This window comes from Cibotium barometz, chromosome 47 (genome assembly GCF_041138505.1).
Source record: "Cibotium barometz isolate CiBa-2024 chromosome 47, ASM4113850v1, whole genome shotgun sequence".
NCBI classification, from domain to species: Eukaryota; Viridiplantae; Streptophyta; class Polypodiopsida; order Cyatheales; family Cibotiaceae; genus Cibotium; species Cibotium barometz.
This window is the reverse complement of record NC_141092.1, coordinates 23,033,962-23,048,036: the sequence shown is the minus strand read 5'-3', so window position 1 is coordinate 23,048,036 and position 14,075 is coordinate 23,033,962. Positions and strand designations below refer to the sequence as shown.

General features: G+C 46.0%; 1 protein-coding gene across 1 annotated transcript in view; it reads right to left on the bottom strand.

The window, feature by feature from the left end:
* LOC147611518 (myosin-11-like) overlaps positions 1 to 10,131 on the bottom strand; it is a 151,537-nt gene extending 141,406 nt beyond the window's left edge. Inside the window, exon 1 of the mRNA XM_086784912.1 lies at positions 9,802 to 10,131. Coding sequence (XP_086641038.1) covers positions 9,802 to 9,822 — 21 coding nt within the window. The 5' untranslated portion in view covers positions 9,823 to 10,131. The remainder of the gene's footprint in view (positions 1 to 9,801) is intronic.
* Between the last annotated feature and the right edge of the window lie 3,944 nt (positions 10,132 to 14,075).

The window sequence follows — 14,075 nt, the reverse complement described above, 5'->3', positions numbered from 1 at the left end:
AATAACGATTTGGATATGGCCTTCAAACTTTTGAAAGATAAAGTCAAGGAAGCACCTATCTTAGCATTGCCTGATCCTAGTCGGCCTTATGTTCTTGAAACTGATGCCAGTGACTATGCTATCGGGGCTGCTCTATTTCAAGATGGTAGACCGGTTACTTTTGAAAGTAAAAAGCTAGACGACACTCAATCTCGTTAGCCAACCCTTGAGAAGGAGCTTTATGCTGTGATTCATGCTCTCAAGGTTTGGAGACATTATTTATATGGCTCCACGTTTGTGGTATTGACTAATCATCAGTCAATCAAGTATGTGTGTGATGCGGATGATTTGAGAGGAAGGAAAGCTCGTTGGGCAGAGTTAATGCAAGATTTTGATTTTGAGATCCGTTATCGGAAAGGGTCCATGAATAGTATTGCAGATGCGCTCAGTTGGATTAGAGAGGTGAATACTTTGTCGTTCACCGAGATTTCTGACTTATTTCAGTCATTGAGAGGGCTTTGCAAGACTGATAGTTATTTTGGTCCATTTTGACAGAAGATCCAGGATGGGAGCTCATTGATTGACCAAGACTCGATGACTGAGCAGTCTACCATTCAGGCTGCAGGAGGCCAGTGGATGATTCGGAATGGTTTGCTATTCCGTAATAACAAAATTTGTGTACCACAGATCCCGGACATTAGGTCCAAGATTCTTAAGGAGTGTCACGACGCCCCTTCTGCTGGATACCCTGGGGTACACAAGACGCTATCATTAGTGAAACACACTTTTTATCGGCCAAAGATGAAAGGGTATGTAGAAGATTATGTTCTCAAGTGTCAAATTTGTCAGGCAAATAAAGCTGAACGCTTTAGACAGGCTGGGTTGTTGCATCCTTTGCAAATCCCAGGTAATAAATGGAAAAGTATTTCCATGGATTTTATTACCGGATTGCCAAGAACACATCAAGGCCATGATTCTATTTGGGTTGTTAGATCGCTTGACAAAAATGGCTAGATTTTTACCGACCCGAAAGACTATTACAGCTACACAATTAGCTCGGCACTTTATCGAGCAATTGTTTAGACTGTACGGATTACCACAGGACATAGTTAGTAAGTTTACGAGTGATTTTTGGAAACTTGTTTTTGAGAAGTTGGAAACAACTTTGAATTTGAGTTCCTCTGATCATCCTCAATCTGATGGCCAGACTGAAAGAGTGAATCAGATTTTGGAGGATATGCTTCGAGCATATGTATCCAAAAGATAGAGTTCATGGAAGAATTATCTTCCTATGTTAGAATTTGCATATAACAGTACTAAGCATACCAGTACAGGGTTTAGTCCTTTCATGCTTATGTATGGTTTTCAACCAAGATCACCTGTTACAGTAAGATTCTCAGGACTTCAACATGATGCAACACGTAATTTTTTGCAAGATATGCAAGAAATGTTACAAGTTGCAAAGGAATCTATTAGAAGTGCTCAAGACCGAGACAGGTTTTATTCTAATTTATTCTAATAGATATCGTTCACCCAGAGAGGTTCTCTGAAGGAACGATGATGTATTTGCGAGTTCCGAAAGATTCTGAGACTTTACGGACAAGTAGATCTCCGAAATTATCCCCTAGATACTGTGGACCATTTCGTGTTACACGACGGATTGATTCAGTTGCATATGAATTGGATTTGCCTTCTCATGTGAAAGTTCATCCTGTATTTCATGTCAATAGACTTAAGGAAGTACTGGGTGGAGCAGATCAGTTAGTTACTCCTCAAGAAATTATAGATGTCCAAGACATGACATTTGTTCCGCACGAACCTGAAAAGATTCTTGGATTTCGTGAACGAAGATTACGTAATACGCTTATCACGGAATACAAGATCAAGTGGAAGGATCGTGTTGAGGAGGACGCATTACCCTGGCTTTTTAGTGAGCTCAGGAGTGAGCTCTTAGAGGAAGGGAGGTATGTCATGTATACACTGTGTATCTACCATGTGCTCAGTGTGTATCTACCATGTGCTACACGCATGCAAGACTAGTTTCGAGACTTGGAGAAGCTTGGAACTAGGCAGGCTGATTGACGAGCTGAGTTAGGGAAATTCTAAGGGGCGGGCACCCAAGTATGAACGGGCGGGCGCCCAAGTGTAGACGTTCGATGACCGGCCAAGAGCCTATAAAAGGGTGGCCAAGGTTAGTTATTGTGAGATAGAGAGTCTCGCGAGTTTGTGAGAGCTCTATGGTCTTGGAGCCTGGATCTTGTGCAGACGTGCACCTGCTTTGTGCAGCCGAGGCCGGCAGCAGTCTCGAGGCCCGTGAGGGTAGCTTCGTGGCGGTATGGAACGTCGCGAGGAGGAGATTGGTCGGTACGTCATCCTAGTTAGCTCAGCTCGTGGCTCGGTGGGGACAGCCAAGACTATGGGCTCGCCCACGGCTGTCATGGTTAGGAGGTGGGTCAGGCCTGCACCCCCTTTGTTGTTTGTTGTTCGTTTGTTTGCAGGATTCGAGTTTCGAACCAAGATCGATCACGAGGGGATCCGAGGGGATTTGACAGCTATCCTATCTGCCCCCTCCGCCCACAAACTAGCCCGCCTGCAACACCAACTTGGAAGCACCCTTTTGATGCGTTTTGCTGTGGATGGCTACCTACTTTGTGTTGTCCTCTAACCTGAAAAGTGCTGCATTTTTGCTTAATTTGGTTGTCTACTGTGTGTTGTCCTACAGCCTGAATAAGACTGTGTTTTTGTTGAATTTGGCCACCTTTATGCTCTCCCATATTTGTCCTTTGAATGCCCACCACTAGACACCTAATGCACCTTCTTCCACCCGTCTGGCTGTGTTTGGAGCACCAACATGCCACCTTGCTTGCGTGCTTTGTCCACCCTCTACTTGGTGTGATTGGCCCTTTGGCACAAACCCCTTGCACACACAAAAGCTATCTCGTACAGAATTTGCAAAACGCAACCTTGATGGAAAGAAACACAAACCTAAGTGAAAAAACTAATGAAGATGAGGTTCTTTGCAATGGATCTCCACATCCTTATGAGAAAAAAAATTGCAACCTTTCTACCATCAAAACCTGACGCTATGATACCAATGTAACACGGGTGCTTGTGGAAGCATGTTTATGAATTGATTGATTGCGATTAGCACCATGATGTTAAAGTCGAATTTTTTTAAACTATGAATCTTTGCATAGCTTGATGGTTTGCTTGCTTAGATAGGATTGAGTGTAGGTTTCTCCCTTTCTTGAGCTTCTTCTCTACCCTCCTCTTATGAGAGCCTCTTATGGGAGATAATCACTACGAAGGCTATACTCTTGTCGCCTCATCTACGCAAAAAGAGCTCTACCTTCACTCCCATAGCCATGCAGTGTCCTCAATGTGATAATAAGGAAACAAATGTGAATGACGGGCTAGCGCACCCACATGGGAAGTTCTCCACAATGAAGTACCAAACGACACTTGTTTCGGCATAGGCTAAGGTAAGCTCTTGTCATGAACACATCACAATCTTAACCACAACTTTATTAATCTTCCACACACTTCTTCTACCCTTACCAGACTTAAACCCATGCACAAACTGCTTGTTCTTCATGCTCAATACACAATACAGAGAGAGGACCTAATCTACCATGCATTATACTCACATGAAATATATACAATACTGACAATGGTAGCACTGCTCTTGAGTTATGAGTGACTCACCAATGACTGACTAACCAATGAAGGAATATGACTAAGGCCTAGAATCCTATTTATAGTAGTCTAATGTTGGTGCGTTGGCTACCAAGCCTAATAATATTGGTGCACTTAGTGTGTGCACACACATGCGGAAGCTTATGGAACCTTTTACTTGATTAGCAAAGAACATTCAGAAACTGAAAATATGCAAGAGAGAGTAGTGGCAAGAGAGGGAGAAAGAGAGAGAGTAGTACACACGATTGGCTGCCAATTACCCTCAGAAGGGCCCCCACCTATAGGTGTATTTGCTTTATTGGTGTATGAATGTAATGGACCTGCAGGGCTTAAAACATCCTTGAATTGCTGACCTAGAAGATGTGCAGAGTGCAGGTGTGAGGCTGGCCTGAGGTCGCCTCTGCTAGACAGCACTTCTATGCTATGTTTTTGCTTCACAGACTGGTTACCTGCATTTTTGCTTCTACGCGGAGTTGGGGCTGAAGTCGATGTCCTATGACTTGCATTTTGGGCTGAGGTCTGCCTCGAGCAGGTGTATCAACGCTAAATAGTTGCAAGATTGACAGATGGAAGCTATAGACTCAAGCACATGCTTATATGCAAGAGCAGGCCGACTTGTGTTAATGCTAGTCGTGGGCTGGTCGTGAGGATTTTTTGCCTTGTGTTGACCTTTCAAATGGGTGCCTTGCCTTTGGGTATCGTGCCCAAGGCAGTGGGTACCCATAATGCCTATGGTTCCCATTTGCGTGGCCAAAAGGCTGGCCACAAGCTCCCAAATGGATTATATCCATGTCCCCAAAACGTATGGTGTTGCTAGTACTTCATGTGAAGATTCGCACACACCAAGAAAAACTTTTAACAAATTAACTGACGATGAGCACCCTAATACATGCCCGAGATGGCACATCATTACATGGGTACACGGGACGGCCACAACACTGATCCTGACTACCCCTTGGCGCGTTATGGTGACTCATCTCTAGACAAGGACTTAAAAAAAGCATGATGTCCAACCTTATGTAATTGGCCTTTTTCCCAGTCGGCCAGCATATGTAGCTCCGGTCGGCCAGCTCTCCCATCTGTTGTCAGTGCATCAGGTTTGCAAGACTGGCATACGGGTGGAGTTTGATGAGCATTTTGTTGCTCTTCGGTAATAGAATGTGCAGCGAAAGAAGGGAAAGTGGAAACACAGGAGGGAGAGAGAGAGAGAGAAAGATAGAGAGGAAACACAGGTGAGAACCTGCTCTCAATATCATCATCAAAAGGAATACATGTCCCAAGCAAGAGGGGAGAACCTCGTAAGTGAGGGACTGCAGCTAGACAAGCTAGGCAAGCAATGTAAGCAGTAAAATATGAGGGAGGCATGCCGGCTATATATACCTCTACATGAAGGCAGCCGACTAGGGATAAATACCTCCACGACTGGGGAAAATCCCAAGACCATAAAATGGGGAATAAATATGGGTAAAATATGAGTGAGGGGTGACCAGCCCCTCTGACTAACATGGTCAGCCCTAGAGGCTAAAATAGAACACCAAATAGGAAGCCAGCAAGTAGGGGATGATGTCTAACACCCCCTCTCAGCACCGGATGCTGAGCAAACTCCAAGAAGCCAGAGACACCGTCCTCGATCAAAGATGAAAGACTGCAGAAACAGGTACCAAGAAAGCTCCACAAGCAATCTCCTCAGCAACTCAGCTACAAAAGCAACAGAACAAGTTGCCAGGTACATCGTTCCTCTGGAAGAAAACAACCATATAGGCTGCGACGTGCTGCTCCAAATAATGGTTCCAAACCCAAGTGTAAGAACACTCCCCGAAGTCGAATGTCGTGTATCCAGCCTGGAGAAGGTATGAAAAAACTCATAACCAACCAAGATCAGATCCTGTATATAACCAATCCTGGGAGAAGCAAACTGCTCCTCACTAGAACCCTCAAAAGAAATAGAGTCAATCTGCTCCAAGTCTGGACCAAGAGTAGCCAAATGCTGTATAAAAGCATCCTCTGAAAAGGTCGGCATCGCAAGATGTAAAGACTTTGTAGAAAATATGGGGTCCATCGGCTCAAACTCCATAACATGAGTTGCCCAATGATGTACATAAGTACACGCCACTGAGGTGGGCATCGCAAGATGAAAGGACTCCACATCCCCCTCTGAAAAATGATATCGTCGGACTGGTACAAGCCCAACCTGATTCTGATCCAAATCCAAAAAACTCTGGAAGTACCACTGTGCCCCAGGCACGGTTAGCAACCACAGATCCAAAGCATCACACTGGGTCCAAAAAACCATCCTCCAAAACAACAAGCCATCAGAACTGGCAGGGAGAGGGGCATCCTCAGAAGCATCACAAAGAGAGACAGAGGTAGACTCCTCACAATGAGGAAGAGAAGCATGAATATAAACTGTTGTGGCAACAAAGTCCTCAAAAGCATCACGGATAGCAGAAGACTGTTCCAGAAGTAGAACCAGATCCCAAGAATCAGCAACAGATAAAAGATCCATGTGAAAGGATCACACCGCAAAAGGGCAAAACACCCTCCTTGTTCTGCAAATACTGCAAAGAACACAAGCTCGGACAAAATAAACTCTGCTCAGGATCTCTGAAAAGATCACTATTCTCCTCCAAATAACTGTAAACTCCTGTCAAAGAAGAATGTCTCCACAGATACAACACAGCTCCCGAAACTGATCCTCAAGTGAAGTAGCTGGAGAAAGGCCCCCTTTGAGTGTAGAAAACTCCTATGGGAAGCAAAACGCAGCCAAAACACTGCTATCCAGCAAAAATAGCACTCCACCGCCAACAGAAGGCAAGGAACATGTAGAAACCGGGAAACTGTGTAGGCCAGGAACAAAACACAGGTATAGATGCTCCAAAATCAGCAAAAGACTGACTGAAATCAGAAATTCAGAATCCTCCTCAAGTACCAAACTGCCTCCAAAGCCACAATCCAATCAAAAAACCCCCTCTGCAAGTGATCTGTGTCCACTGGAGAAGAAAACGCAGCCAAACAAGGGCTACAAACCTGAAAATTCAGGCCAACCAGTGTCCACACCTTCGGGTACCTTCGGGTCCAACAGATGAAGCCCAGTTGAAGGTAGAGCTACCAGCAAGATCGGTTCACAAAAAACGCAGCAATCATGGCTGCAAATCTGAAAACGCAGAGGTATAAGGGGCTGAATATGGAAACGTTGAAGAAATAGGTACACCCAAGCCTCAGATCAGCAAATCAGCATCAGAAACCTGTAGAAGAAAAAAAACGCAACAAATATGTTGCTGTTGGCCTGTACAAAACAGGCAACCAGCACTACAGGGGGGGTATGAACGCTGAGAATTGCTAAAAACTGCTGTAGACAGCCACCTGAAGAAAAACGCAGCAACCTATGTGCTGCTGTCCTTGCTAAAAACACAAAAACGCAGGTCTCTCCAGGGGCAGAAAAAACGCAGATATGAAGAGGTATAGGAGGGAGCATCCAACGCTGAAAATCACCGGCGCTCTGATACCATGATAGAATGTGCAACGGAAGAAGGGAAAGTGGAAACACAGGAGGGAGGGAGAGAGAGAGAGAGAAAGATGGAGTGGAAACACAAGTGAGAACCTGCTCTCAATATCATCATCAAAAGGAATACATGTCCCGAGCAAGAGGGGAGAACCTCGTTAGTGAGGGACTGCAGCTAGACAGGCAAGCAATGTAAGCAGTAAAATATGAGGGAGGCATGCCGGCTATATATACCTCTACATGAAGGCAGCCGACTAGGGATAAATACCTCCACGACTGGGGAAAATCCCAAGACCATAAAATGGGGAATAAATATGGGTAAAATATGAGTGAGGGGTGACCAGCCCCTCTGACTAACATGGTCAATCCTAGAGGCTAAAATAGGACACCAAATAGGAAGCCAACAAGTAGGGGATGATGTCTAACATTCGGGACAAAGCAACAGGCCAGGTAGTCTGGGAAGGCGGAGTGGAGAATGGAGTTTACAAGCTTTCAGCACTCTCTCTTCCAGGTCCTCAGTTTTGTGATGAGTGGAAGTCTGGTAATGGCCACTTAAGTGTGGATACACTGCAGGTGCAAGCTTTCCAGGACCAGATGGTAGATAGCTTGCCAGTTGAAGGCAGCAGTTAGCAAGAACTTTCCAGTACTGATGTTGGTGGTTCTTGTGTTCGTCAGTCCAAGGAAACTTTGCGGGTAACTTATGCTCTGATGTCTCGTAGTATTCGGGACAAAGAAACTCCTGTAGATAAGGATGTTCTTTCCACGGGGACCTCTAGGAGAGCCAAGCAGGTGGCAATTGATTACTTGCAGAAGGAGGTGGATTCTCCGGGCTTTGTGGTTCCGGATTCAGAGGGGGTGGTTGATAGGTTTCAGAAGGCCTTTCGTGGTCTTCAACAAGTTTCCAAGACTTGGCTTCCCACCGTAACAAGTGTTGATTCTTGTGAGCAATGTGATGCCTCTCTGACTCGGAAGCAGAATGGTTCATTGATTTGGTTGATGGATACCAGATTGGACGGGAGCTTCTTGATGAGGCAGTTGAGCTCATGGTTGCAGATGACTCTTTGGGAGGCAGGATTGCGTATCTTGTGGTTTCTGCAGCATGCAAAGGATCATGGACTCTTTTACACAGGAGGGGGATTGATGGATGGAGTCCGACTCCACGGTTGGAGTGACTCAGATTGGGGAGGAGATCCAGACACGAGGAGATCTACTTCAGACCCAAGGGCAGTTTTATGGAGCAATAAGAGGCAGTCATCTTTTGCCTTGTCGTCGACAAAGGCAGAGTACCAGGCTGCTTGTGCTGCTTGTTGCGAGGTGGTTGCAGAGGTTGCATGGCAAGATTGGGCTTCCACTGGAGGAACCCACGATCATCCAAAGGCACTTTGTTCGTGAACAGATCGTTGCTAATGACATCTTGCTAGAGTTCTGTTCGACGGAGGACAGTACGGTGGACCTCTTCACTCACGAAGTCACTATCTCAGGATTTGCTCAAGCGGCACCCCAACTCCCTGTGGTTGGTTTCACAACCAGGAGCTGAGAGGGGGTGTTAGAAGTCATCTCCCATCTTTATGTAGACACCATGGCCTTTGTTGTGGGTGTGCCCGCCCTTGTAGGTGTTGTTCTCATTTTTCCTCACTCCCCGTATTTTTCCCCCATTTTTCCTTTTTTTTTTTGTGGCTTGGGTGGTAGTCCTGTGGTGGTAGGAGGACCTTGATCTTGGCCGACTGTACCTGCAGTACCCGACTTCAGCTCTAGTGCTGGCCGACTGTGGTACAGGTCGTGGACACCCTGATTATGATGGCCAACTGTTCATTTCTGGTCGACTGGGTGTCTTTATGTTGGTCGTGGAGATGTAGGTCCTGTCAGCTGCCCTACAGCAGGCCGACTGCTGTTTGGGGGCCATATAAAATGGCCCCACAGCCCCTTGCCATTCTTGTATCGTATTCAGGATTCTTCTTGTGTATATATAGTAGAGTTATACGCCTCTCTCTCCATTGCTGTCTATTTTCTGCACTTGCTCTTGTGTTTCCAGATTTAGTCATCATCTCCACTGCGTATTCTGACAGCCTTTGGGGCAAATAAGTACAAAATATTACATGAGGACAACCCTTGGGGGGGGAGGCACCAATCATGAATGGTACAGTCTGCACCGAAGTTCTAGTTCAAATCACTGATACATGAGGGCTTTACACAGCAGCTTAAGGCTCCAATGGTCTATCTTGGTCACAAACTCTGCACCAAAAAGGAAGCTCTTCCAAGCTTCTTAAGCACAGATAACTCCTGTGTGATCATTTAAGTCTATATGTAGAGTACAAAAATGGAAAAATTTAAGGAAATTTTAAGATGGTAGCAGTGTGCAGAAAAATATGGCACTAGTACGGATGAAGCAGGTACTGATATAGCAGCTAGCCTGTAACCAATGCTGAAATCTGGTACTTCACTGTTCTGAGTCAAAATTAACCTAGAATTTAACAAGATTGAAAGATCCAAAAAGCTGCGATCTGTTTTGTTTGCTAGGTCTGATCTTTGAAAAGAGGATACGCCAGCCTCCCTCTCTCTCTCTCTCTCTCTCTCTCTCTCTCTCTCTCACAGACACACACACCTCACAGAGTCTGTGGACATACCTGGGCCGTTTGCTTTGACATGATTGTTGTTGATAAACGATTTCGTCAGAGCAGAGATGAGAGATGATGAACCATCCTTCGGCGCAATGACGCAACGGTAAAGGCAAAGAGGGAAGGTGGGACCGATCGTATATGTTTGTCTGTGTGTGTGTGTGTGTGTGTGTGTGTGTGTGTGTGTGTGAGAGAGAGAGAGAGAGAGAGAGAGAGAGGATGCGCGCGCTCAGAAACCCCTTGCAGAAGTGCCGTGATTTTACCGCGCTGGCTCTGTGCGCCAAATTATGCCTGCCTGCCGCTAATACTTTCAAACCAAAACTTCAGACCTCCACTTGTGTCCTTTTTCACACAAGCCCAAGGTTTTTGTGATGCTTTTTTTTTTTAATTGCGAAGTGAGTACTCAAATTAGATGTTTTTTAATGCTTGTCTTTTTATGCGACTCAAATGAGAAAAAAAAATTAAGATTCAAACCCAGGTCCCCTCGTGTATTTTTGTGATGCCGGTTAGAAAGTCCACAATGTTTACACCTTGTTGGACCCCTTGCTCACAATGTTCAAGAAACATTTTTGAGTGAACCAATCCATCTCACCATGGGTTGAAGAGGAAAGACAATTTTAAACAAGCCTTTTCTTTATAATTTTAACAAATTACTACTACTTTTTGAAAAATTAGAGGTGGCAATTTTCCTTCTTTTCTCAAGATGAGGCAGATTAGCTCCACGATACCCATCTTTTCCTGAACCTTGCTCATCCTCTAAGGGCGCCCATGAAGAATGCACGACTATCCAACCCCTTCCCCACTATCGCATGGTGGGTAAGGAACATGTGTATTTATGGAAGGCACCATGGAGGTGTTTTTGAGAACTCCACCACAAAGATTCTCCTCAATCTCATATTTTTTTGGAGTTATAGTCTATTCTACCTTTTGTGAGACTAGTTGATTGTCATGGAATAGGAAAAGATGATCTATCATAGTATAGTGCGATGGTTAGAAAAGACCCTAAGGATAAGTTCAAACTCTGGCAACAACGAGCACTTGGAGTCCTTCATCGAGCTCAAAAACTAGTTCACTTCAAGGTGATAGGGTATAATAAAAGTTAAGTAAGCGATTGAAGCAACACAAGGTTCTTGGGTGTGAGAGAGATGCAAGCATGTGAAGTCGATTTCAAGTTTCTTACCCAAATTCTATTGCACAAGAAGCAATATGCATTTGATATGCATGGATAAAGGGTTTTTCATGAAGAGTGGACAAGAAAGGGAAACCAACCCTAGTCTCATAAAAGTCCAATCTTTATCCACAGTCAACCGCCTTATCAACTAGGGGAATTTCTCATCTTATCAACTAGGGGGGTTACTTAAATTACATCCACAATTATGGCCTACCTTAGTACTCATGGGAAAAGAAAAGGGAAAGGATTTTCTTTACATCTATGTTCCTTTTCTCATCAAACCCTCTTTGCATGCATTGTTGAAGTATACAAGCTCAAGTAGGAAAGATAGTGTAGGGCATGTAGACAAGTTCTAAAAGCCTTGGGTTAATTATTTGGTAGAAGAATTTTTAGTGTAAACGCATCTCACATGCTTTAGCCTTAAGAGGACATTTCTTAAAAGCACCTCACATACTTTAGTCTTTGGAGGACATTTTTTTAAGAAATCATTTGCTTTTATGAAGTTGTATAACCCATGCATAATAAACCAAGTCAAGATTTGGGCTTCCATTGTGTTTAACATTGATATTAGAGATTTTTCGATCTTGTTGTGGAGGTTCACTTATTAGTACTGCACTGGTTAAGGTGTGCTGAATGTTGGTTTAGATCCTTTTGTAAAGGGGTGCAAGAGATCGCCGAAGAGAAACATCATCTTGAATTAAGAAACTTTTAAAGCTTCTTCAAAGCCTAACACAAGCCTTAATTTAAATACTATCAAAGGTGCCAACAGTCAAACGGTAGTGCTAGGGTCGATGCCCTCACTTGTGTGCTCAGGTTCGAGTCTCACCCCTGCGCCTCATGTTTTTTGAGTGTGATATACACACTTACCTAAGCCATGGTGGGGTGGCTATGTATGCTTTGTTGGATTGTTAGTAGTCGTGGTGGCGCTTCCTTGGGGCTATTCACGTGCCGTGCTATTCATGATACTAAATCTGGCTAAGCTTGGCTGGTAACATTAGTGTCCATGTGCAGGGCAGTTTTATTTTTTGGATATAAAAAAATTAATTCAATGTTTTTTTCCTTAGTAAAAAGCACAAAGAAGGTCATCCTACTTTAGAAAGCAAGGAAAAGCAAAAGTATGGGATCATCTATTTTTTGGGAGTTTCATAAGTCCATTTTCAGCGCAACTGCACTCCCCCCTCCTACACTGCGTCGCTACCGGCGCCTTGCGCTTGCTCCCCCATTTTACGCATGTGCCTACCCCCTGTCCTGCCCGACAACACCCCCCCTCCGCTTCCTATGCCTGCCCCCCTCCATTCGCCGCCTGTGACCCCCCCTTCCCTTCCTTTATATGCAGCTTTTTTTAATTCTGCACCCGCCCCCCTCCCTTCGTCACTTGTGACCCCCCTGCCTTTCCTTTCTGTGCCCGCCGCTTGTGACCCCCCCCTTCCTTTCCTTTCTTTGCCCCCCCCCCTCTCTCCTCTTTTCCGCTAGCCCCTTTCTCCCTCTGCCCGTTTTGGTCTTTTTTCCTTTTCTAGCCTCATCTCCCCCTTCCCTCCGCTCTCTAGCCCTTCCGCTTCCCCTTCTTTGTCTCATCCTTGTTCGTTTGGCAGCACCCTCAGGTTGTGGGCAGTTCTTTATCTTTTTCATCAAGTTTTGACCTTTTTTGGTCTTCCCTCCTAGGAGGCAGTCGTCGCGGACCGCTCCATCTCCCCTGACCGAGGCCACCGTTACCTGCCTTTCATTTTCTAAAGCAGACCTATAGCTTCTCGCTACGACTGTCACATCCGTAGTAGAGGCCTCACTCTGGTATGCAAGATTGTCAGTAGCCACCTCGCGTGTGGCCAACTCATAGATCTTCTTCAGGCTAACCTCCTAGGTGCACCTTTTGCAAAGATCGCAGATATTCATCCTTTGGGTTGCGGCTACTACTAAGTTAAGTTCAACTCAACACCCAGCAACGTCTGATCTTGACATATATGGGTACGGCCCAGGCCTTCTTTGCACGGTGGCAACACGGCTTCGACCCAGCATCTTGACATATATGGGTACGGCCCAGGCCTTCTTTGCACGGTGGCAACACGGCTTCGACCCAGCATCTGACCCATTAGCTTGAGTTTCGGGCTTTCCCGCGACAGTCTGCTTTCAAGGCCTCATGAAGGAATACCTTCCTCTTCTCTTGGTGATTGGTGGTGCAATCAGGAGAGTGATGGAATCCCCCCCACTGGTGCCTCGGCCCTCGCACGAGTAGTCAGGATTCCATCTCTCCACATCTGTGTTACCTCGTCGGATTATGTGCCTCACATGATATCTATTCCTAGCCTTCAGGGCGACCCCATTATGCAGTGAGTGGAGTATTCTGGCCTTCTAGGCCAATGCTTCATTTGCAGACAAATGGGTCTCTAGCCAGAGCTTGCCCTCGGTGTCAAACTAGGAGACCACCCCTGGTGGTTCCCCCCTCCTTCTTCTCGCTCAAATCCTCACCAGGGGGCCGAGGGAGGAGCAGGTTCCCAGGCCGCAGAGCACCAGGTTCTGACCATGCATGACCCATCAACCGAAGAGTGGCGGACGGTTGGCCCCCACCCCCCGATAGCACCAGAGCTAAGCGTCGCCACCATGAGCGCCAAGCTGGCAACATGCATGAGGATTTCGTTTTATCAGAGAATCATTTTGAGCACTTATCACAACACCCGTCCACAGATGGCAAGCCCCCTCCAGTGTGACAGAGAGGGTCCCTTCCCCCCCCATGCGATGTGGCGGCCGATTCCTCGTTGCAACTTCTCCTTTGGCCCTCAATGCCCAGTGGGGCAGGTTGACCCCACCCTCTCTTCATTGAGCCTTCCCCAATAGCCTTCCTCTTCGATGGATACCTCTCAGCAGCATCCCTCTCCACAGCCTTTCTACCTTCCCCCGCTCCCGCTCGCATCCTCCCCCCCTCCCCCACCCTCACCTTCGGACTCTACCCACAGTCGCTCCATTTGCCCCTTCCTCTTCCTTCGTGCCTACCATCCCCCACCCTCCGCCTCTTCTGAGCATTCCCATCGGCCCCCTGAAGCCCCTAATCCAAAGAGGAGACAGCCGGCGAGTTCCATTCGTCACCTAATTCATCGTTTCTTAGAGTCGGTGGAGATGA